This window comes from Aulonocara sp. 'chitande type north' Nkhata Bay, linkage group LG6 (genome assembly GCF_057382095.1).
Source record: "Aulonocara sp. 'chitande type north' Nkhata Bay isolate Kocher_YH1m ecotype deep benthic linkage group LG6, A_spYH_male_GT1.1, whole genome shotgun sequence".
Taxonomy (NCBI): domain Eukaryota; kingdom Metazoa; phylum Chordata; class Actinopteri; order Cichliformes; family Cichlidae; genus Aulonocara; species Aulonocara sp. 'chitande type north' Nkhata Bay.
The window spans coordinates 11,870,628-11,893,931 of record NC_141349.1 but is presented as its reverse complement, the minus strand read 5'-3'; the positions used below and the strand labels follow the sequence as shown (position 1 = coordinate 11,893,931).

At 39.9% G+C, this 23,304-nt stretch overlaps 2 protein-coding genes across 2 annotated transcripts; both read left to right on the top strand.

The window, feature by feature from the left end:
• The first annotated feature begins 3,893 nt into the window (after window positions 1-3,893).
• Window positions 3,894-11,756, top strand: LOC147327325 (uncharacterized). The gene is made up of 4 exons (XM_086297392.1): window positions 3,894-4,000; window positions 9,948-10,148; window positions 11,003-11,129; window positions 11,436-11,756. Exons 1-4 carry the CDS (start codon window positions 3,894-3,896, stop codon window positions 11,754-11,756), a joined length of 756 nt encoding a protein of 251 aa, XP_086153518.1.
• A 401-nt stretch (window positions 11,757-12,157) lies between these two features.
• Window positions 12,158-13,005, top strand: LOC147327324 (uncharacterized). Its single transcript, XM_086294948.1, has one exon. It carries the CDS (start codon window positions 12,207-12,209, stop codon window positions 12,897-12,899), a length of 693 nt encoding a protein of 230 aa, XP_086151074.1. The 5' UTR covers window positions 12,158-12,206; the 3' UTR covers window positions 12,900-13,005.
• Window positions 13,006-23,304: the final 10,299 nt, after the last annotated feature.

The following is a 23,304-nucleotide window of genomic DNA, read 5'->3' as shown; positions in this document are numbered from 1 at the left end:
TACACTCAGTGAGCCCATTGATGTCCTTGGTGTGAGGCTCACAGAGTGTCTCCCGGTCAGTCAAAAAAGCCCTGTAGACCTGCTAAGGCCTACTCTGACCACCTCCTAATGTTTCTCGTGGTCACAGGTCACAGAAAGCACCAAAGAGGAGCTTCCTGACAGAACCATAATTCAAAGTCTCTTTTGTTTGGCAGGGCAGCTGTCATGGATCTGGATCATTTGACCCAGCATTTTGACTTTCTTGTGTTTTGGTGATTGTTATGTATTATAATGATGATGATTTAAGGTTCATTAGGTAGTCCTGAATTTATTCTATGCTCTGAGTTCCTTGTATTCCCTGTTTAGTTTCTTGTCTGTTAGGTTCCCCTTGTGTTTTGGCCTCTCCTCTGTGTAGTTTAGTGGGTTATTGATACAATGATCACTGTTATTATCAGTCACACAGCAGCTTGTGTTATTCTACTGCTGTTACACATCCATCGTGTGATCACTTCTGTAAAACCTATTTTTGTCACCGTTTTCACATGATACTAGTTTCTCACATTGCCGTATCAAATGTGACATAATCACATAAGGGAATGAAAGATCAGCATTTTTAGTTATTACTTAGATCAAAATTAAATGTGAATTGAAAAGCCCAAGTATGTTGCATAGTTACTAAAAAAAGCTTAATAAGTAACACTGTTCAGCTTGTTATAAATATCATCTCGGTGAAGTGATTCAGGCAGATGGCTACATGAGGCCATATAAAGTTTTCATCACTAAATAAGTATTACCAGGCTGCACTGTGTTATCATTATAAAGTCCATCAGAACAGCTCCCTTAAGTCAAGAGAACAACTGAGACAATCCATCCACAATACGAGGTTAGTCATTTATATACTGCAACAACATGGGAATAGAGCAGCTGCCAGAGAATTCAACATTAATAAATCAATGGTACGGAAGTGGAGGAAGCAAGAAGAATTAGTTGAGTAAAATTTGACTTATCTGACTGTTTTGTTTTGCTTAATGTGCCTTATAATCCAGAGCGCCTTATGCATGAAAACAGACCCATTTATTGACAGTGCACCCGGTGCGCTTTATGGTCTGAAAAATATGGTCGTAAAAGTCAGTTTGTTTACCAAGATATAGAAATGTCCATCAACAGCATGTTTTAATTAGTTAGTATTAGTTCATTTGATGAGGTGAGCTTCCCTCCCTCCAAGACATCTACAGGAAGCGCTGCCTGAGGAAAGCGGGGAGGATCATCAAGGACTCCAGTCACCCCAGCCATAAACTGTTCAGACTGCTTCCATCAGGAAGGAGGTTCTGCAGCATCCGGTCCCAAACCAGCAGACTGAGAGACAGCTTTTTCCATCAGGCCATCAGACTGCTGAACACGTCATAGACACCTCAGCTTCACTACTGGAACTTCAACATTATGCACTCCGTACTGTACAGTAATGCCACTGTTTTGCACATGTCTCAACTCTGTATATTTTATATATTTTATTTATTGTTGACTCTATTTAATTTGTAAAATATGTGTGTATACACACACACACACACACACACACACACACACACACACACACACACACACACACACACACGCGTAGAAAAACATTTAGTATACACATCCAGAAATTATTATTTTTTGCATATACTATTATATATTGTACATATATTTATTAGTTTCAGATTTAGCCATTCGTATATTTTGCCTGTTTACATTATTGTATTTGCACAACTCTGTTGCTTGTGAAGCTCGCACACAAGAATTTCACTCGCATGTGCTGTACCAATGTACCTGCACATGTGATGTGACAATAAAAGTGATTTGATTTGTTAGAATGATGATTTAGATCGTTCCTGTCTGCATCGCCTCCAACTGGTGCAGAACGCTGCTGCTCGCATGCTGACCGGTTCCAAAAAGAGAGACCACATCGCTCCGGTCCTCTGCTCTCTCCACTGGCTCCCAGTTGCTTTTAGGATTGATTTTAAAATTTTACTGCTGGTTTTTAAGGTTCTTAACGGTACTGCACCTCCTTACCTGGCAGAGCTTCTTAGCATTTACCGCCCCAGGAGATCTTTGAGGTCAGCAGACCTGATGCTTTTAGATGTTCCCAGGTACAGATTAAAGACTAGGGGAGAGAGGGCTTTTGCTGTGGCTGCACCCAGACTGTGGAACAGTTTACCTCCTCACATCAGATTCTCCACAAGCCTAGGAACTTTTAAAACTGCTCTTAAAACTCACCTCTTCTCATTTGCTTTTAGCAAGGTTTAACTTATTGTTTTAATTTATTGTTTTATCAGTGAGATGTTTTATGTACTTGCGTTTTATTGTATTTTATATTTGTATTTTATTGTACAGCACTTTGGTCAGCCTTGGTTGTTTTTAAATGTGCTTTATAAATAAACTTGACTTGACTTGACTTGACTTGATGATGAGGTTGCTGATGCTCCAGAGCCTCCATGCTCAAGGAGAATATGAACTCGTTACCTTCAAAGAAACAGGTAACGTATTTCAGTTGATGTAGTTTGACACTGTAAATATTCTTAAAGAAATTAATTTGTAACCTAAATGAAACCACTTTCTCTTCCCAAGAAGTACTTCAAAAAAGGTCTACAAAAGGCGTGTAATGTTTGTGTGTGATGGATCATTGGTACTCCTCCAAACAATTTCAATTACGTTCTGCAAAACAAGTCTGGAGGATCTGCTGCAGAAGTACTTTTCAATAATCATTGGTCAGCATCCATCATAGACGTTCAACCTTCCTGGTCTTCATTGATGTTTGAGCCACATCATGAAAAATGCTAAGGATCTTTGTGTATATATTAAGAAATGTGTGTACATTTATATCAATAACTGTATGACAATATAATATTTCTGGTTTAAAAGTACTACTAACAGTAGTTCCATGTACTTTTCCCTGCATTTCAGAAAACTGCAGGCTTGGAATGCATGTGTTTGGGCTCCTTAAATGTTGTTCTTCAATGAAAGACATGACATGGATGGGGTTGTCCATAGTGTAGCAGTAATGTTTTTGCAGGCCTTGTAGTGGCAGGAACGTAACAAAGCACTACAACTTGAAACTCCTCATGCAAAAAAGGGGACTCTGGATGTTGATGAAAAGTGATTGCCAAAGACGGGAAAGTAAGTTAGTAATATTACTTTGTCATTCCAAATGAATGTGTCTCATTGTCTCACAGAAACTGGGTGCAGGTTACATAAAAAAGATAAATTAACTGAATAAAATGCAATCTGTTCGTTTTTAAAAATAGAATTTTGAAATCATACTGTCATGTGTATCTAAACTACCAAAACCTTAATGAGAAATTTAAATAACACCACACATAACTGTGCATGAAAGTAAGAAATATTGTTAAAAATTGTTTCATACATCACTGAATATTCATTTACAGAAAGATGTTGGGGAAACCCCGCCAAAGACCCATTTCCTGGAAAGTGTTCATGCAGCATTACTGGACTGTGAGGGTCCAGGATGTCATGGTACTTGTCCTGCCTACTTAGCTCAGTAAACACAATCACAAACACAATCCAAGAACCAGGTATTTTGAAGATGATAAGTGCAGCAGGAGTTGTAGAGCAAATTGAGAATAACATATAATAAATTAACCAATGTACTATTAAATTTCAGAATTACACACAAGTAGAACCCAGGTGATTTTGGGGGAAAAAGCCATTGGGATCCAAACAGAACTTGTATCCAATGAAGAATGACAAAGCTCGTGCATGGGTGGCAAAGGTGTGAGAATTGGAGGGATGTATAGGAAGTTGAGATGAAAGCCTACATTGGAATTTTAATTCTAGCTGGCATCTACCACTCAAGGCATGAAGCAACACGTGATTTGTGGGATGACAAGACCAGATGGGCAATATTTCGTGCGACGATGTCCCACTACCGCTATTCTCAGATCAGTGCTAACATCCACTTTGATGACAGGCTCACCTGCCCGGGACGCTTCAGGGATGATAAGCTTGCTGCATTTCATATCCTGTGGGAAAAATGGGTTGCTTGTTTTCCCCTGTTGTTCAGTCCAGGGGTTGATGTGCGTGTTGATGAACAGCTTGTTGCATTCAAAGGCTGCTGTTGATTTCGACGGTATATGCTCAACAAGCCCGCAAAATATGGCATTAAAATCTGGGTCACCCGTGCTGCGGTAACCTCCTATGCCTGGAAGGTGCAAATTTACACGGGGGGAAAAAAAAAATCACACTCCCCACCCGGTAGTTCCCAGGCAGTTGTGCTCCAACTGACAGAAGGGCTCCAAGGACACACTGTCACATGGGACAACTTTGCGTAATTCATCTTGGCAGTATAACTCCTCAGAAGGAAGAGGGAGAAAAAAAATTGGCTCTGGTTGGCACAATCACAAGAAACAAACCAGAGTTACGATAGATTTGTTTCGCTCCAACAGAGGAAGACTCTGTCATCCGTCTTTGCCTTCACCAAAATGACCATGGCGGAGTCCTACGTCCCCAGTTGAGGGGAGAATGCTTTTAAGCACAAAGCACAGGCAGTGATGGGGAAAATATGAAGCCTGCAGCAATCCTGTTCTACAATAGGTGCAAAGGCAGCGTAGATGACCTGGACAAGGTTGTTGGCATACGATTGACATACGATTTTTGATAAAGTCTCTTTTTAACATGAATTGCAATGTATAATAGTTGATGCAATACTCATTAAAAGGATACAAGCATTAACCCCATGGTGTGCTCTAGTCAACAAGAAATAGAGACTTGTCTCCTAAACTTCGAAGAAGAACTCCACATACTGCACAAAAAGTAATGATGCATAAAAATCATTTGAATAAATATAGTATAGTATATAGTTAATATAGCTTTGTTTTGCAGGAGTTTTCACAATATGAAAATACAGTGGGGCAAAAAAGTATTTAGTCAGCCACCGATTGTGCAAGTTCCCCCACTTAAAATGATGACAGAGGTCAGTAATTTGCACCAGAGGTACACTTCAACTGTGAGAGACAGAATGTGAAAAAAAAATCCATGAATCCACATGGTAGGATTTGTAAAGAATTTATTGGTAAATCAGGGTGGAAAATAAGTATTTGGTCACCTCAAACAAGGAAAATCTCTGGCTCTCACAGACCTGTAACGTCTTCTGTAAGAAGCTTTTCTGTCCCCCACTCGTTACCTGTATGAATGGCACCTGTTTGAACTCATCATCTGTATAAAAGACACCTGTCCACAGCCTCAAACAGTCAGACTCCAAACTCCGCCATGGCCAAGACCAAAGAGCTTTCGAAGGACACCAGGAAAAGTATTGTAGACCTGCACCAGACTGGGAAGAGTGAATCTACAATAGGCAAGCAGCTTGGTGTGAAAAAATCAACTGTGGGAGCAATCATCAGAAAATGGAAGACATACAAGACCACTGATAATCTCCCTCGATCTGGGGCTCCACGCAAGATCTCATCCCGTGGGGTCAAAATGATCATGAGAACGGTGAGCAAAGATCCCAGAACCACACGGGGGGACCTGGTGAATGACCTGCAGAGAGCTGGGACCAAAGTAACAAAGGTCACCATCAGTAACACACTACAACGGCAGGGAATCAAATCCCGCAGTGCCAGACGTGTTCCGCTGCTGAAGCCAGTGCATGTCCAGGCCCGCCTGAAGTTTGCCAGAGAGCACATGGATGATACAGCAGAGGATTGGGAGAATGTCATGTGGTCAGATGAAACCAAAGTAGAACTTTTTGGTATAAACTCAACTCGTCGTGTTTGGAGGAAGAAGAATACTGAGTTGCATCCCAAGAACACCATACCTACTGTGAAGCATGGGGGTGGAAACATCATGCTATGGGGCTGTTTTTCTGCCAAGGGGACAGGACGACTGATCCGTGTTAAGGACAGAATGAATGGGGCCATGTATCGTGAGATTTTGAGCCAAAACCTCCTTCCATCAGTGAGAACTTTGAAGATGAAACGAGGCTGGGTCTTCCAACATGACAATGATCCAAAACACACCGCCCGGGCAACAAAGGAGTGGCTCCGTAAGAAGCATTTGAAAGTCCTGGAGTGGCCTAGCCAGTCTCCAGACCTCAACCCCATAGAAAATCTGTGGCGGGAGTTGAAAGTCCGTGTTGCTCGGCGACAGCCCCAAAACATCACTGCTCTCGAGAAGATCTGCATGGAGGAATGGGCCAAAATACCAGCTACTGTGTGTGCAAACCTGGTAAAGACCTATAGTAAACGTTTGACCTCTGTTATTGCCAACAAAGGTTATGTTACAAAGTATTGAGTTGTATTTTTGTTATTGACCAAATACTTATTTTCCACCCTGATTTACGAATAAATTCTTTACAAATCCTACCATGTGGATTCATGGATTTTTTTTTCACATTCTGTCTCTCACAGTTGAAGTGTACCTCTGGTGCAAATTACTGACCTCTGTCATCATTTTAGGTGGGGGAACTTGCACAATCGGTGGCTGACTAAATACTTTTTTGCCCCACTGTACATAATCAAAACACTTCCTATACAGATTCAATCCAAAAGTTTATCAAGTGTCACTGAGCAGTCTTTACCTTCAAATCTGACCCCCCCACCCTGTGAAGTAAAGCAGCTGGGCCTTTAGCAACACAATGTTGAATTTGAAATAACCTGCCACTTGAAAACACGTCTCTCTTCCTGCTTCCTCTTCTTCTGTAGAGCTAGCTAGATTTTGAAGTATTGCGACCACAAAATGCAGACACCTGCACTCCTTCCAGCCCACTTTAACCCCTGAATATAAACGCTATAAATAAACCTGGAGTAACGAATCTGGTTTAAAAATATGATGAGTAGAACCTACTGATCTTTGTTAAAAAATGTAGGTAGTAAAAGTAAAGAGAAAAACAAATAGCCGAGTATAGATTTAAGTACAGTTACCACCTCATACAGTATGAAATAGTGATGCAAGCCACTGAAGCCATTTTCCAACCCTCCTCATATTTTCTTTTTTCTGTTACGTGTATTATTATGACTAAAATCTGTCCATTCAGAACAAACCGCAGATTGACGTTCACATTTAATCAGTATCTGTTTCGAAACCTACCAGAAATTATGCAGATACATGCAGTCAGCAGTTATTTCTCTGACTAAAGTCATGAAACTAGTTCTCCAAATGATGAGCCTGTAAATGTCTTAAACATGTTTATTAGTCATATTTTCTTTGTAAGGATTTCGCCTGAGACTTTAGTCAGACTATTTAGTTAATATCACAATTAGAAGTCATATCATATATATCTGTATATACCAGCATGTAGCACTTGCTAAAACTGAGGATTTGCCATTGAAGCTTACAATAAATCAGTTGTTAAGTAATATAGAAAACTGCAACCAGCAGCTTTCTATATTTGAATGAATAGTTTACTTCTTTTCTAATATCCTACCATAAACACCAGAAGTCTGAACAGGAAGAGGTACCCAGGCAGACCCAGGACTTTTTTTTTTTTTTTTTTTTTTTTTTTTTCTGCCTGTCCCATTTGGTTCTTTAGCCATCAGAATTGTTGTCTGAAGACCAACAAGGATACCCAATGGATTTACTTTGCCAAATGGATCATCGTGGCATTGCCGTATTGGTCCATTTGGTCGATCTTTGTTTTTATTATTTATTATATTTTATTTTCAGATGTTACAGACGGGACAGACATGAGTGAGGGATAGGAAAGGGAGAAAGAAAGAGGAAGGAAAGGAAAAACAGAAGGGGAGAGGGACAGTGAGAAAGGGGGGGAGAAAAAAAATAAAAATCTCCTGGATCACCTGTTGAGAGAAGAATAGAAAACAAGCAGAAAAAAAAAACAAAGCAACATACTAAACACAACACCATCGCATTAATCTAGCTAAGTGTAAACAGCAGTAAATACTAAATATTCAATGTTGTTGTGCAGCACGCAGGACAGATGTGCTTCGAAGTAGCAGCCAAGAAAGGTGTAATTTGGGTCTACGAGCAGTGAACACCCGTGTGCATACCTGTGTGGATGCGCGCGCTTGCATTCCAAAGGTTTCTCCATGTAATGATCTGCTAGGGAGTGTGTGGGGGGGCCACAGCCCCGTCCTCCGGGGTGTGAAGCGGGTATGGAGGAGATCAAAACTCCAGACATCCAGAGGCCCCCAGAACACAAGAGACCATGGAAGACCAAGGACTTTTTTTCGACAAATAGGGCTTTCACAAAGCTCTGGGAAAATGTACAGGTCGCAGAGGTGAGTTGTCTAGGGAGAAGGACACAGGATGAGTTAATCCCAAAGCTTCCCAAAAAATCCATAAAGACAAAAAAAGACTGATCCAGATTGCCTACTTGATTTATTAGAAGGCGACGTCCAGAAGGGGTTTGGGTCTGCAGGGTGGTGACTTGCTGAGGAGTTGTTTGAGCATAGGTAGGCAGGTGAAGCGGTAGGTAATCATTGAAGGCTCCATGTGATGAGATGGAAAAGGAGGAGTACTCCTGCAGTCAATGAGGAGATACTGGAAGAGGAGGGAAAGGACTGCTAGAACACAAAAGGTAAGTTTCACAAAATTAACTTGGTTTAGTCTGTTTACCATACAAAACTGGCAGATAATCTGATGAAGACTGGGAGGAAAGGAATTCAGTAAATTCTAATACAAAATTTTAAGAGTTAGTACACAAACCAACTGACAGACCACAACACAAACCTGGATAAGTGGCACAAAATGGATGAATGAATAAAGACAGGACCTTTTTAATGTAATGATGGATTTTGTTTTTTTACTTAGCTGATTGGTTCTTGCCATAATATGAATTCTAACAGTTGTGAAATCAGGCTGTCAGCAGGGTACCAACCTGGCCTGACAAGGCACACCTGTAAAGTGAAACAGGTGTGAGGTGACTAAATCATGAAGCTTATTAAGAGAAGGCCAGGGGTTTGCAGCACTTTCAACAAAGCAATGGGTGGCTACTTTCAGGAATCTATATTATAGGTTTTTTTTTTTTTCTTTGCTACATAATAGTGTGGATGCTGTAAAGCTAATTAGTTAACTAATTAAGGTTAAGTAACAAAGGTTGCTTGGTTTTTATTTATTTATTTTTGTTATTTTTAGGTTGGCTGTGGCTCAGGTGGTAGAGCAGATCAGCTACTGATTGGAAGGTTGGTGGTTCGATCCTAGGCTTCCCCAGTCTGCATGTCAAGTGTACTTGGGCAAGATACTAACCCCAAATTGACTTGCTCTTGACGAAGGCGGTCGCACTTTTCTCCTCTCCCTTAGCTTCCCTGCTTAGTCCTTGTCTAGTCTCGTGTTTTTTGTATTACTTTTCCCTGGAACACTCTCTTACAGTCTGTTCTCTAAAAACTAAAAGAGAATTATGGATTTGATCAACTGGTCTCTGAATGCAATTGACACCCCTTCTCAACGAGAAGTCTGGGCTCGGGTGAGCCTGACTGCTGAAGATATCTACCTATTCGGAACCATGATAACAGGGTTCTGGTTGATCGGAGCTGGCTTGGCCCTGGCTTATCGCAGAATTAAGGAAGCGGAACCAGCTGTTCAAACCCCCACAAGGCTGCCCGCTGGGATTGAAATGGTGGGACGAGGCGTGAGTTTCTCAAAATGGGCTCGTCGAGTGCAGCACGGAGAAGATCTTGGAGAACGCACAGCTGCCGTGAATACTCAGAACAAGACCTCTGAGTGAAAAACTGGATTACATCTGGAGGGGCTAGCTCGAATAACACCTTTGAGCGCAAATTCGATCACATCTTGGGGAAGTGCACTGCGGTCGTGAGTTCTCAGAACCTGCTCTTTGAGCAAAAAGAACGACAACATCACGGAACGTAAGTTTGGATAACATCATCACAGCAAAAATGCCAGTGTTGGTTTTTCAGTGTTAGTAGATTTCAACAGAGTTCCGAGTTAGTTCAACACTTAATTGAGTTAAAATAACACATCGGGAGTTGATTCCTGAAAAGTGTAAGTGTGGATTTTAGTCGTTACTGCATTTTAACACTGTGGGTGTTAAAACAAGACCAAGACTTCGCAATGCTGTTTGGGGAGGAAGTGTCTGGTAAATTCCTTGCAAAGTGGCCAACATTCTTTAAGCCAAGAATCATCAAAGATTGCAAAAATCTGTCTCAGAGTACAGAATTGGATGACCTGCTCGTCTCTGCACAGGGGGACTCTGACGAGGGTGGTAAGTTGGAGATGGTAGACTTCACATGTCTTTACAGCATTTTCACAATTCCCACAGCACAATATATTAGTGGACCATACTATTAAATCAAAACATGTTTTGGCACCTTTACAACAAATTGGAATACAGCTTTTGATTTTATAAATTCCGTTGGGTTTCTGTTCATTTCAGTATGGTATGAAAAGGAATTTACAAACTTTAATGGCATTTAAAGTTTGACAAAAAAAGTTACATAATGTAGTATTGTTATGACTCAATATTTACGTCACTTGGTGGCCAGAAGATTTTAAGTGTCTTGAAATGAATTTTCATACCATACTGATGACAGTGGAAAACTGCTTTATTTGAAAAATTATCAGTTATCTAAAACTGAATAACATTGAAAAAATGACTGCTGTGGACCTTAATCAGAATCAGAATCAGAAAGGGTTTTATTGCCAAATGTTGAGTGGGTTTACAACATTAGGAAATTGCTGCGGTGCTTCAGTGCAAACATACTGTTATAAATTAAGCTTAAATAGACATGAAAATAAAAATGAGAACAAGAATTAAAAGTGCTAAGTAGATAGATAGATATATACATGATATATACATGAGTGCAGGTGGTGATCAGTGCCAAACATGGAATGATGCAGTGAACACAGCGTAGGGTCATGTGTTAGTGGTGGGAACAGTTATACGGTTATTGTTCATGTATTCAACAGCAGAGGGGAAGAAACTGTTCTTATGGCGAGAGGTTCTGGTGCGAATGGACCGGAGCCTCCTGCCTGAGGGGAGCAGGTCAAACAGACTGTGTGCAGGGTGAGAAGGGTAAAATGACAGTAATTGCGATTATCCTAATTCCTATTCTGTTGTTTGGGACTGCGAGTTGGCTGCCATTCTTTTGCTGCTTCACTTGTTACCTCCAACATCTAAAGGAAGGAAGTCTTCAAAGATTAGCACATCAGATGCTGCTCACCACCTAATGAAATTCATGAAGGTATGATTTTTAGAAATGTGTTAAAGTAGCTTTCTCTTTTGATGAGAAAAGATCCAGATTATCAGATGTTTTAAGAGGGCAAGGGGTTCCACTGTGCAGCAGATATATCTATGCCAGATAGGCTTGGTGTTGCAATGCCGGCACATTATTATTTCCATTAAAACTAAAATTACACATTGGAACAAAAAACTGTGGGCCTGAAGTAAAACATTCTAATATTGTCTTAATTTTAGGCAGCACTGCCACTCAACATCCAATTACCAATTTTGTTTAATGTGAATCATTTGGTTTCTTTCACTCCCTCAGGTGGGAGGTAGCATGGAGACTTTTCTTAAGGCTGGCCCCACTCAGCCATTCCTCCTGTGTGTTGGAGAAAGAAAGAACATCATCCAGACTTTCTACATTGTCCTAGATCAAAAGGTCATCCCCTGTGTGACGCAGACGGGAGTTGCAGCTTTTGAAGAGCTTTTCAAGGCACATTTTGTATTTGCTGTGTCCTATGACGAAGCATTGCACAACTTCTGCACATTCATCCAGACCACCGTGTATGGCATTGATGTTGGCAGCGTGAAAGAGAGTCCTCGGGTCAGGGAAATCAGAGCAAGAATCCTTCACAGTACAGTCTAAAGACATCGACTATACAGCACTTTGACTGGAAATGTTCTTGTGTTACTTTTGCAAGATACACCACACAAGTTGCTCAGTGTTATTTAGACATGTAAAGTTCCAGCAACGTTTTTACGTTTGACCTTTGGACAGCCTAGATATTAATTTATCTTTTACAAGCAACACCTCTTCAAAGCACATGGAGACTTTGTTGACTCGGCTTCAGGTTGGGGTACAGCTTTCATGAGTACTGAGAGGGGTCTCCATGAAATCTGTCTTTCGTCCCAGGTCAGCCGGTGACTGCTGTTGTGCATCAGAGAGTGTGCACGGGCAGGGAGGTTGTTTATCCCACCATCAGCCAGCAGGCCACAGCCAGGCTCCACCATCAGCCAGCAGGCCTAGCCAGGCGCCATCGTCAGAAATTCCGCTTCCGGGTCCCTCGTGGTGGCCGCCTCGTGCTCTCGCTTCAGTATGCCACCCAAGAAAGGCCCAACACCAGAGGAGGTTGAGGACATTAAAACCTCCCTCGGAGCGCTGTGCGGAGACGTGGCCGCAGTCAGGGCACAGCAGGAGCTGCTTCTGGGGCTTCTGGAGGAGGTAAAACAGCTACGCCTCCAAAATGCCGAGAAGGACAGACGGATCATGGATCTCGAGCGGCGGGTGGATGAGCTGGAGCAGTACACCCGTACGAACGACGTGGTCATCAGCGGTATTAAAATCAAGCCGCGCTCGTACGCGCGCGCGGTGGCCGGGAACGTCGGGGAGCCCAGCGACGAGGAGACCCGCTCGGTAGAGCAACAGGTGGCGTCCTTCCTCCAAAGCAAGGGGATAGAGATGGACCTGGAGCACATAGAAGCATGTCACTCACTGCCCAGGAGGAGTGACAGACTGCCGGCCATCATTATGAGATTTGTCAATCGGAAGAACAAGGTCGCACTGCTGAAACAAGGACGCAAACTGAAAGGCACGGACGTTTTCATTAATGAGCATCTGACACGAAAAAACGCAGACATCGCGAGGAAGGCAAGGCAACTGAAGAAGAACGGTAAAATACAACATACATGGGTAACAAACTGTAAGATTTTCATTAAGCTAAACGGGACACCAGAAGAGGCAAAAGTACTGATAGTGAGGAACATGGAGGATCTGGACAAGTATAACTGACACCAATGTATCAATTACACCAGGAAATGACATGGACACGTTGAAATTAGTTCTTCAACAGAAAGTAATTGATCTAGATTGTGAATATAAGGAGCATAATATAATAGAGCCAGAAATAGATTCTGAAAGTAACTTTCTCTCTTCTTTTGTTAAAAATTGTAATTATTTCACTCAGGAACAATATGAAAAAGAAATTAACCTAGACGGGAAGCTCTCATTAATTCACTTTAACAGCAGAAGTATGTACTCTAATTTTGATTTCATTAAGGACTATTTGCAACAATTTTCTCGCCCCTTTAGTGTTATAGCCATCACTGAAACTTGGTTCAATGTCGATAAAGGAATAGATTTTTGTTTGAATGGATATGATTTAAAATACATGAATAGATTAAATAAGGCGGGCGGCGGGGTTGCTATATGTTCATAACTCTAAAAAATATAATGTTGTAACAACTATGTCTATGGCTATTGATGGAATTTTGGAATGTTTGACTATTGAGATTATGAATGAAAAAAAGAGAAATGTTATAATAAGTTGTATATATCGGACACCCAGTTCAAGTATTGACACTTTTAATGAATGGATAGAAAAAACGTTTGCTTCGGTGAACCAAAAATTACTATTTATCTGTGGTGATTTTAACATTGATTTGCTAAATCCAACAAGGTTAAAAGCCATTGATGACTTTACTGACACGATGTACAGCTTATCACTATATCCAACAATAACAAAGCCAAGCAGAATAACATCACATAGCGCCACTATTATTGACAACATTTTTACTAATGTCATGGATTTCCAAATTAATAGTGGTCTGCTTGTCTGTGATATAACTGACCACTTACCAGTTTTTACTTTGTGTGACTGTGATTTAAAAAAAAATAGATACCAAGATCATGATAGCAAAGCGAACAATAAATGAAGAAGCAATTCATGCCTTCAATTTCGATTTAGCACAACAAGATTGGAGTTCGGTGTATGAAGAGTCAGATGTGGACAAGGCTTATGATAATTTTCTAGATATTTTTACTATGTGGTACAACAAACATTGTCCTGTAAACGAACACATGACAAAGAAAAAAAAGATAAAAAGTCCTTGGCTCACAAAAGGAATTATTAATGCTTGCAAAAAGAAAAACAATCTGTATAAACAGTTTATCAAAGTAAAAACAAAAGAAGTGGAACAAAGATATAAAGCATATAGAAATAAATTGACGATATTATAAGAACGAGCAAACAACTTTATTATAGAAGAAGATTATATGAAAATAAAAACAATATAAAAGGAACTTGGGATGTGTTAAACAACTTAATTAAACAAGGATCTTCTGGAACATCATATCCTGAATATTTTACTGATGCAAATGGTGAAAATCACAACATGAGTAATATTGTCGATGGGTTCAATAAATTCTTCATAAATGTTGGCCCTGAACTAGCAGCGGACATCCCGTGTCATAAAAATGAAAATATCAGTAATATAAAATCAAATCCCTTTTCACTGTTCCTCTCAGCTACAAATGAGCAAGAAGTAATAAATATCACATTAAAATGTAAAAGTAAGTCTTCAATGGATTATCATGACATAAATATGTCTGTAGTTAAACAGGTTATTCTGAATATTGCTAGTCCCTTAACATATATCTGTAATTTATCATTTCAGTCCGGTTGTTTTCCAAAAAAAATGAAAATTGCGAAAGTAATACCACTATATAAAAGTAATGACAAACACAGTTTTACCAATTATAGGCCTATTTCTCTACTGCCTCAATTCTCAAAAATTCTAGAAAAACTTTTTAATTCAAGATTAGAAAAATTCCTTGAAAAACATCAAATAATAAATGTTGGTCAGTATGGTTTCAGAACGCAAAGAACCACTTCAATGGCGATAATTGAGGCAGTAGAAGAAATTACTGATACACTGGATAAAAATAATAATATGCAGTTGGTATTTTTGTTGACCTCAAAAAGGCCTTCGACACAATCAATCACTCAATTTTACTGGATAAATTGGAAAGATATGGTATTCGAGGGAAAGCTGGTAACTGGTTAAAAAGTTACCTAACAGGTCGGGAACAATATGTTAGCATAGGGCATTACCATTCAGAGAAACTTGGTATTACATGTGGTGTTCCCCAAGGGTCAGTGTTGGGACCAAAACTTTTCAATGTATACATAAATTATATTTTTGATGTTTCTCAAGTACTTAAACTCATACTGTTCGCAGATGACACCAACATATTTTTCAGTAGCGATGATTATACTGATCTTGTAATGACTGTAAACAGGGAGCTAAAATTAATAAAAAAATGGATGGACATAAATAAATTATCATTAAATATAAATAAAACTAAAGCAATGTTTTTTGGTAATTTAAAATATAATGTAGAATTACCAATTATCATTGAAGGTGTACCAATTGATAATGTGAGTGAAAACAAATTTTTGGGAGTTATAATTGATAACAAAATTTCATGGAAACCCCACGTCAGACACATAAAAACCAAAATTTCTAGAAGCCTCGCAGTTTTGAACAAAGTGAAACAATTCCTTGATAAAGATGCACTTCGTACTCTGTACTGTACCCTGGTTCTTCCATATCTTACATATTGTGTGGAAGTGTGGGGAAACACATATAAAAATACAACTAATCCATTAGTCACAGTACAGAAACGAGCACTGCGTATTATTCACAAGGCTGGTTATCTAGATCATACTCACAAATTCTTTCTTCAGGCAAAGTTACTTAAATTCCAGGATCTGGTTAATTACAATACATCCATAATTTTGTATAAAGCTTTTACTAAACTTTTACCGGCAAATTTACAAACTAGATTTGAAATTCGAGAAAAGGTTTATAATGTGAGAGGCTTTGGAGAATTCAAATTACCCAGAACTCGAACAACCCGTAAAGGCTTTTGTGTGTCTGTATGTGGTGTGAAAATCTGGAACAGTCTGAGTTTACAATTGAAACAATGCAAAAATATTCATAGATTTAAATTTCTCTACAAACAGTTGGTCTGGTCACAGTATACTCAATGATGGGTTTTAGTGTGCTCTGTAATGTCTGTCCTCTTACCATTGCTGGTATGGATTCCAAAAAAAAAAAAATAAAATAAAGTGTGCGTATGTATGTACACATATGTACATGTGTGTGTAGATATATATGTATGCATATGTATGTGTGTTTGTTACTTGTAGTTATTACTGCCTGTTACCTGTGGTAATGCAATTTATAATTTATATATTCTGTATTCAGTTATGAAGGCTCTAATTGTTGGTTGCGAGCTGCCGTTTAGATGCTTGTATCTGCCCGGGGCTGTTGATGGGTCTGTATGCAATGATGGGCGTAGCTGCGGGAAGTTTATTGTTTTTTTTTTTTTGTTGATGAGTGAGTATAGGGGTGGGATTTAATAAGTTTTCTTCGTCCCACTCCTTTTTCAGGCAAGTTTTGTTTTTTGTTTTGTGTATTTTATGTTCAATATAGGTATTTGTTGTGCCTGAAAATGAATAAATAAATGAATGAATGAATGAATGAATGACTCAGAGGTCATCAGTAATTTTTATTTTGAGCCTGCACCTTATGATAGAACCTTTGTTTCACAGCCTGTAAATGTGGCTCATCTTGTGACAGGCAAATACTAGACATGTTTAGGACTGTTATTTCTCAACTACAATCCTCAGGAGTTCTGAAAGTACTGTGCAGTGTTTAGTTGGTTCATTGGAGGAAAGTGTTAATGACATACAAGTACATGCAAAACAATCTGTTGACAAAATGTATTAATCTTTAACTCTGTACAGTGTTAAAATAACACTAGGTCATTGTTAAAAATATGACACTTTGAAAAGTGTTAATTTAACACTCAAAAGAGTGGACACATATAGACACTTTTCTAGTGTTATATTTAACACTCACAGTGTCAATTTTACACTGGCGATTTTGCTGTGTAGAAAGCTAGCGGCTCTCCAACGGGAGAGTGAGAGACCAGTGTTGGACTGTTAGAACAGCTTTGAAATTCATATGAGTTGTTCGCACTAAAGTAAAAAGCACCATCACTTCATGCGGATACCCTCTCGGCGCCAGCTGCGGTTGCAAGGCTGGAGCCGAACAAAAAACTCCCTGATAACCACTGTGTTTAGTCTGTTCATTCCCATTCCATGCAAGGCCACCTGGGTTGGCTGAAAGACTGTTTACTTAGCCTAGCAGGGCGAAGGACACTGTCTCAGCTGAACTCTGGACACGCACACACATACATATACACTGATATGCACACACTCATCCCCCCTCCCTTTCCAAACGCCTTCGACGCTTATTCCCTTCCAATGCTGACGGTGGATCAAGGAGACCAGCGCACAGGCTGCAGGCCCGGATGTACTGTCTAAATCGGTTGTCTCTCACCCTTTACCCACCCCTGTTGCTTGTCATGTGTTTCTTTGGTGTATTTAGAGTTTTTTTCATGTGCTATGTGCAGAGGTGTTTTTTTCTGTTCTCAAACTGATCTCCCTGTTGGAGCTCAGTCTGGGGGGGAGTTTTTTTTTTTTTTCGCCTTATCTTTCCTCATGTGGTGCATCTTCCATTGTTATACCTCTCTTCCCCATGTGATGTTTGTGTAATGTATGTATGGTCAGAAGGGTAAGTCGGCGCTGGCAAAGGTCGGCAGCCTTAACCCAATTTCCTTCGGGGTCAACCTTCAGGATCAATAAAGTTTTATTGAATTGAATTGAATTGAATTGAATTGAATTGAAATTGCCCTCCGATGAATGCATCAGAAGGCATTTTGGAGAGCAAATTCCGATGCGTTCACTGGAGTGTGAATGTAGATTAAGTTTGCACTTGTGTTTAGAAGTACTTGCATGAGTGAGTGTGAATGAGGCATGTTGTATACAGCGCTTTGAGTACTCTGGGAGAGTAGAATAGCGCTATATAAGAATCAGTCCATTTACCATTACGTGAATTGTTTTTTTTCTTCTGTTTTTCACCATGTAATTCTATCATAAAGTATTGTTATTGTTAATTTATTTCAAACATGTAAACAATATACAGGTACATTTAGTAAAGAAAATAAGAGGGGGAAAATACTATACAAAAGTCAATACATTTCAATATTGCTACTGTTCAGATTCATTTACATGTTGAAAGGGAAGAAGTACACACTTATTTAATCCCACCCCTTTGCCAAAAGTTATCAGTTAATATTTAGTCAGCTTCCTTACTGATATAATCTGTAATAAAAATAGTGAACAGATTTCTGATATATACTATATACTATAATATCACATCATTATTTAAATAGAGACATTCACTTAATTTCAGTATTTAACCTTTCTTTATAGTTTGAGAAGATCATATTTTTATAACTCTTTCTGAACTGTTTTATGTTTGGACATTGATTTAATTCCATATTCAAACTGTTCCACAGTTTCACTCCATGCACAGAAACACAAGAGCTTTTTCTTGTGGTACGTACCTTCCCTGTTTTAAAGTTACAAAAAAACCCTTAAATTATAACTTCCTTCTTTACAGAAAAACAAAAAACATTTTCTGAATATTACCTGGTTCAGACTGCAAAAATAGTGAGTTTGTGGGTTCCCTATAACCTGCATTGTGGATGATTTGAACTGCTTTTTTCTTCTTCTTTTTTTTTAAGAGTAAAAAGTGAATGTAATGTCATTTTAAAGTTGTTGCCCCAGACCTCTGCCCAATAGCTTAAGTATGGTGAAACCAGTGAACAGTATAGAACGTGAAGTGATGTTCTGTCGAATACCTGTTTTGCCTTGTTTAGTACTGCAATGCTTCGTTATACTTTAGAATGAATATATCTTACGTGAGCTCTCCAGTTAAGTTTTTCATCTATTATTACCCCCACAAATTTATTTTCACTGACTCTTTCAATATCAACACCATTTATTTGAATCTTTGCATTTGTATTTAAACTACTATTTCCAAATAACATAAGTTTAGATTTATTCAAATTTAATGATAATTTATTTTTATCAAGCCAGAACTTCACTTTACTTATTTCATTAGTCATATCCTCCAATAAATTCTGCAGATCATCACCAGAGCAAAAAATGTTTGTATCGTCAGCAAAGAGAACCATTTTTAATACTTTGGACACTTTACAGATGTCGTTAATGTACAAGTTGAAGAATTTTGGACCCAAAACTGATCCTTGGGGTACACCACAAGCAATGTCCATACATAAAGAGCAACCACCATTTAATTTCACAAACTGCTTCCTGTCTATTAAAAACTCCGGACCCAATCTAAAACTACCCCTCTGACACCATAACGTTCCAGTTTTCTTATTAAAATATATCATGACCTATAGTGTCAAATGCCTTTGTCAAGTCTATGAATAACCCAGCCACATATTGCTTTTTGTCTATGGACTTTGTGATGTATTCTATTGAATCTAATAGTGCCAATGATGTTGATCTGAATCCGTACTGACTCTCGGTGAGTAGTTTATGTTTATCTATAAATTTTTCCAGTTGGTTGTTAAACAGTTTTTCAAGAATTTTTGAGAATTGAGGTAGTAAAGAGACTGTCTATCAGTGTATCCGGTTTTTCTGTGCTTCCCCAGGATCAGTGATTGTTCTTGCTAAATTTGGTCCAGCAGTTACAAAGAATTCATTGAGACTATTTGCCACAACATCCATATTGTATTCTTCATGGTCATTACAAATGAAATACTTGGGATAGTTCTTTTGTCCAGCCCCACGTTTTATAACACTGTTCAGTATTTCCCATCCATCCATCCATCCATCCATCCATCCATCTTCATCCGCTTTATCCGGGGCCGGGTCGCGGGGGCAGCAGCCTAAGCAAAGAGGCCCAGACCTCCCTCTCCCCAGCCACCTCCTCCAGCTTATCCGGGGGAATACCAAGGCATTCCCAGGCCAGCCGAGAGATATAATCTCTCCAGCGTGTCCTGGGTCTGCCCCGGGGCCTCCTCCCGGTGGGACATGCCTGGAACACCTCACCCAGGAGGCGCCCAGGAGGCATCCTTGTCAGATGCCCGAACCACCTCAGCTGGCTCCTTTCGATGTGGAGCAGCAGCTGCTCTACTCTGAGCCCCTCCCGGATGGCTGAACTTCTCACCCTATCTCTAAGGGAGAGGCCAGCCACCCTAGGGAGGAAGCTCATTTCTGCCTCTTGTATCCGCAGTCTCGTTCTTTCGGTCACTACCCACAGCTCGTGGCCATAGGTGAGGGTAGGGACGTAGATCGACCGGTAAATTGAGAGCTTCGCTTTTACACTCAGCTCCCTCTTCACCACGACGGACCGGTGCAGCGTCCGCATTACTGCAGCTGCAGCCCCAATCCGTCTGTCGATCTCCGGCTCCCTTCTCCCATCACTCGCGAACAAGACCCCGAGATACTTGAACTCCTCCACTTGGGGCAGGAACTCATCCCCGACCCGGAGTGGGCACTCCACCCTTTTCCGGCTGAGAACCATGGCCTCAGATTTGGAGGTGCTGATCCTCATTCCCGCTGCTTCACACTCGGCTGCGAACCGTTCCAGTGCGAGCTGGAGGCCCTCACCCGATGAAGCCAACAGAACCACATCATCTGCAAAAATCAGAGATGAGATTCTGAGGCCACCAAAGCGAAAGCCCTCCGCCACTTGGCTGCGCCTAGAAATTCTGTCCATAAAAATTATGAACAGAACCGGAGACAAAGGGCAGCCCTGGCGGAGCCCATCACCCACCGGGAACAAGTCCGACTTATTGCCGGCAATGCGAACCAAGCTCTTGCAACGGTTGTATAGGGATCGAATGGCCTGTAGCAATGGGCCAGACACCCCATATTCCCGCAACACCTCCCACAGGACACCCCGAGGGACACGGTCGAATGCCTTCTCCAAGTCCACAAAACACATGTAGACTGGTTGGGCAAACTCCCATGCACCCTCAAGTATCCTGGAGAGGATAAAGAGCTGGTCCAGTGTTCCGCGACCAGGACGAAAACAGCATTGTTCCTCCTGTATCCGAGGTTCGACTAACGGACGAACTCTCCTTTCCAGCACCCTGGCATAGACTTTCCCAGGGAGGCTGAGGAGTGTGATCCCCCTGTAGTTGGAACACACCCTCCGGTCCCCCTTCTTAAAGATGGGGACCACCACCCCGGTCTGCCAGTCCACAGGTACTGCCCCTGATCTCCACGCAACATTGCAGAGGCGTGTCAACCAGGACAGCCCTACAACGTCCAGAGCCTTCAGGAACTCGGGGCGGACCTCATCAACACCAGGGGCTCTGCCACCAAGGAGTTGTTTAACTGCCTCAGTGACCTCGCCCCCGGAAATTGGCGGGTCATTCCCCTCATCCCCAGACTCTGCTTCCTCCTCGGAAGACGTGTCAGTGGGATTAAGGAGGTCCTCGAAGTATTCCTTCCACCGCCTGACAATTATTTTATAACACTGTTCAGTATTTCCCATAATCTTTTAATATTATTTCTAGTTATATCTAATTGCTTCATATCCTTCATATCCTTTATCTATATCTAAGTATATTAGTTAACCTATTTTTATATCTTTTGTATCTGATTTCTGCATTTTTAGTTCTCTTTCTTAAGAAATGTCTGTATAGAGCATTTTTCTTTATACATGCATTTTGCAGACCTTTTGTTATCCATGGACAGTTCATATATTTATGTTTCCTACTATATTGCTTTATTGGACAGCTGGTATTGTACACTAATGTAAATATTCAAAGGAATTCATTATACGCACTATTAACGTCATGTTCCTGATATACTTCACCCCAGTTCTGTTTCAATAAATCTTTTTTAAATGCATTCATTCTTTCTTCTGTTCTTACTCGCATGTACATTTTTTTTAAATTGTTCATTTTATTGATCTTGTAATTCCTATCATAGATTGTAAAAAAAAATTGGAAGATGGTCACTTATGTCGTTAATCAGGAGTACACTTATTTTCAACTTCATTTGTAAAAATGTTGTCTATGAGAGTTGCACAATGTGATGTGATCCTGGTGGGTCTAGTAATTTTAGAGAATAGGTTTATAAAGTACATTGCGTTTATAAATTTGTCAGTGGTTTTATGTTTATTTGGGTTTAGCAAAGCAATATTGAGATCTCCACAAATGAGAACTTTTTTTGTGACCTATTTCAATAAATGTTTCTTCTATCCAGTCTTTAAATGTCTCAATACTACTACCTGGAGCTCTGTATATACAGCTAATTATTACATTTTTACTTTTCTTTACAAATTTCAACTGTAATGGTTTCCAGTACATTATCAATCACCATCGTCATCTTATCCACCACATTAAATTTCAAGGATTTGTCCACATACAAGGCCACTCCTCCTCCAGTAATTTAGTTGTCAGTGGTCTTTCATGCCAAGTAATTAGCATGACAAAATCAGTAAATATATCTATGTGGTAGTTTAATTTTGCTTGGTCATCTTAATGTTGGGCTCCTCCATTTGCATTAGGATCTTTCATATGAAGAATTCCAGTAAACAGTTATCAAATATGGGTTTCAGTCAGCAATCCATGTGGTTATTAAGAATTATTAGCATTAATGTTCAGTTCGGTGTGTTTAGTATAAAATGTTAACAGGGCTGAGACTAGCTTCTTTACCACCTGTTAGAAGATGTAGCCTCAGATCCTCCTCAAATACTAATGTGAAGAAAAAAAGATGAAAGGTGAAAAGGACCGATTATTCTGAATACCAAATGGCTGTTTTTCTTAATAGAAACACACTCATTTTTGAGTTCGGATGTGGTTTGACATTTTGTGTGTATTTTTGCAGATTGTAGTCATTTTTTTGCAAAGAAAGAAAGAGAAGAGGTGGGTTTTTTTTGTTTTTTTTGCCCATGTACTGAGTTAGGGGAAGTCCAAAAGTCAGAAGATAGAAGGTGCCTCACGCCTCTGTGAAAATGATGAGAGGGGCTAAAACATCGATATCAGAGGGGCAAAAAAAGAAGAAAAGTCATTATTCAAAGTAATTATACTCCACTTAGAAAGTCTGTATTTTGTACAAATTGTCAAGTTTGTCAGTTTGCCTGACTCATCCAGACCTTTATGTCTTTAAGATATACTTATATTTGACTAAGTGAACAGTTTCATCTGTCCTATATCTAGATAAATATGGCTGGGCTCTGACATCGTAGTAATGCAGTGTTTTTAATAATTCTTAAACAGCACTTTGTTTAAGCAAAAACAAAGTGCTGTTGACTGCTGCACTTATTAGTCTGTAAAATTTCAGATCTGTGTCAGAGATTATCCCAAGGTTCCTAGCCTGTGTTTTAAGGAGTTATAAAACTCCCAGGTAATTCTTCAGCTTCTCAGTTAATAATTAATAGAGCTCTGTTTTAGCCTCCTTTAACTATAGTAAAATGCAGGCCATCCATTTTTTGACATGAATCCATATGAA